General features: G+C 38.2%; 1 protein-coding gene across 2 annotated transcripts in view; it reads left to right on the forward strand.

The window, feature by feature from the left end:
* LOC106871746 (uncharacterized) overlaps positions 1-2,389 on the forward strand; it is a 50,695-nt gene that overhangs the window by 27,328 nt on the left and 20,978 nt on the right. For both annotated transcript variants that reach the window (XM_014918372.2, XM_014918371.2), the window contains one exon: positions 288-378. In XM_014918372.2, the coding sequence (XP_014773858.1) occupies positions 288-378 (91 nt within the window). The remainder of the gene's footprint in view (positions 1-287; positions 379-2,389) is intronic.

The following is a 2,389-nucleotide window of genomic DNA, read 5'->3' on the forward strand; positions in this document are numbered from 1 at the left end:
ATATATATATATATATATATATATATATATATGTGAATAAAAATAAATATACAAAATAAAAAAAATATATATATATACAAAAAAAGGGTTTTGTATGATCGTGTATAGAGAAATATATTATTTAAAAGAGTTCCAACTGTGTCTGTTTTTTATGTTTTATTTATATTCTTATAAAATTAAATGGTAAAATGAAAAATGAAATGAAGTGTTGAATGTCTTATCGAATATATGAAATATTGAGTATTAAATATAGAGAATTAAATATATATATATATATATTCATCTAGGGTTTATCTTTGGCCTAATCATTGGTGCCATCCAACTCCAAGGAGTGACTGGATATATTGATGAGTGGCCCACTATAGAAATGAAATCCAGGTAAGGGTTGTTTTATTATTATTTTTTTTTTTCCATCTGTTGAAACAGTTCTGCAACTCTCACTTGGAATGTCTTTTAAACATTATGGCATTTTTTAAAGTATCACCCCTACCCCAGCTCTGTGCTGTGTGGGGACCTGCATGTCAAATAATGGACCCAATGTTTCCTATGCATGTTGTAAAAAGTTGCTAAAAGAGGTTGAAGTAGGATCTGCACTTGGCCCTTGTAGAACCCTTGAGAGTAACAACTACTCAAACAGACCCCATTTTGGAGAGTTGTTCCCTGAATGATGCAAAGGTGTCATCCACCAGGAATAGTAAGAGGTGCAGCAATATCAGAGGTAGGTTAACAGTGAAGATAGTTTTTGTGTGTAGAAGGTGCACAGGTAGAATTAACTCTAAAAATGTACAGAAAATAGATTCCATCACATCATAGTGGAGAAAACCAGAAGCAGTCGATAGCTTCCATTACCTAGGTGACCAAGTCAGTAGCAGGGGTGGATGCTCCGAGAGTGTAGCTGCTAGAATAAGAATAGGATGAGTAAAGTTCAGAGAGCTCCTACCACTGCTGGTAACAAAGGGTCTCTCACTCAGAGTGAAAAGCAGACTGTATGATGCCTGTGTGCAAACAGCTATGCTACATGGCAGTGAAACGTGGACTGTGACTGCTGAGGATGTGTAGGCTTGTAAGAAATAAAGCTAGTATGCTTCGCTAGGTATGTAATGTCAGTGTGCATGCATGACAGAGTGTAAGCATCCTGAGAGAAATGTTGGACATAAGAAGCATCAGATGGTTATGTGATGTAAATAGATGAGGAGAGCTATGTGAAGAAGTGTCACATTCTAATGGTGGAGGGATGCTTGTGGAAGAGGTAAACTCAGGAAGACATGGAATGAGGTGGTGAAGCACAATCTTCAAATGTTGAGCCTCACAGAGGCAATGACAAGCAATTGAGACCTTTGGTGGTATGCCATGCTTGAGAAGACCTGTCAAACCAAATGAGATCGTAGTCGTGGCTGATGCCTACGTTGTGTAACTGACCCTTCATTCGTTGGACTATATACTGTGCTTGTGAAGACCTGTCGAGCCGAATGAAATTGTAGTCGTGGCTGATGCCAGTGCTATCTAACTGGTACCCATGCCAGTGTCATGTAAAAAGCACTGTTCAAGCATTGGGCCCCGTGGAGACAGTGACAAGTGATCAAGACCTTTAACGATATACCATTCTTGTGTAGAACTGTCAAGCCCAACGAAACTGTAGTCATGGGTGATGCTGGTGTCAGGTCAATGATACCCATGCCAGTAGCATGTAAAAAAACACCCACTACACTCTTGAAGTGATTGGCATTAGGAAGGGCTTACAGCCACAGAAACCTTGCCGGATCAGATCATAACCTGGTGCAGCTTACCAGTTTTCAGTCAAACCATCCAACACATGCCAGCATGGAAAGTGGAAGTTACATGAATCTGATGATGATGATGATATATATATATATATATATATATATATATATATCATCATCATCATCATCATCATCATCATCATGGAGTATGTTGTAACAATGGAGGAATTTTCACTGCTATGGTCTGTCATTTATCACCATTCTATGGTTTCAATAAAATAGCTACCTGTAATATATTGGTTCAGTTCAACCAAACTGCAAACATGGCTGTGCAATTAAGAAATTCAGTTTGCATCTATAGAATTCTGGGTCCAAACCAATTCTAGACACCTTCAGTAAATATCTTATTCGATATGCTTGAGTGAAATTTGTTGTGTGGAATTTGTATGGTAGCCCAAAAAGGGATTGGGGCTGTTTTGGGGTAGTATACATCAATCTTTGCCCAGTTTAAAACCACCTCCTGAGCCTTGATTGCCTTGTGCTGAGGCCCTGAAGATGCTCTTGAATGTTATTTTTCCTCCTTTGATTAAGTTATAACAGAAAAGTTAAAATTCACTGTCATTCAGTTTATCATTTCTCTCTCTCTCTCTCTCTCTCTCTCTCTCTCT

This window comes from Octopus bimaculoides, chromosome 8 (assembly GCF_001194135.2).
Source record: "Octopus bimaculoides isolate UCB-OBI-ISO-001 chromosome 8, ASM119413v2, whole genome shotgun sequence".
NCBI classification, from domain to species: domain Eukaryota; kingdom Metazoa; phylum Mollusca; class Cephalopoda; order Octopoda; family Octopodidae; genus Octopus; species Octopus bimaculoides.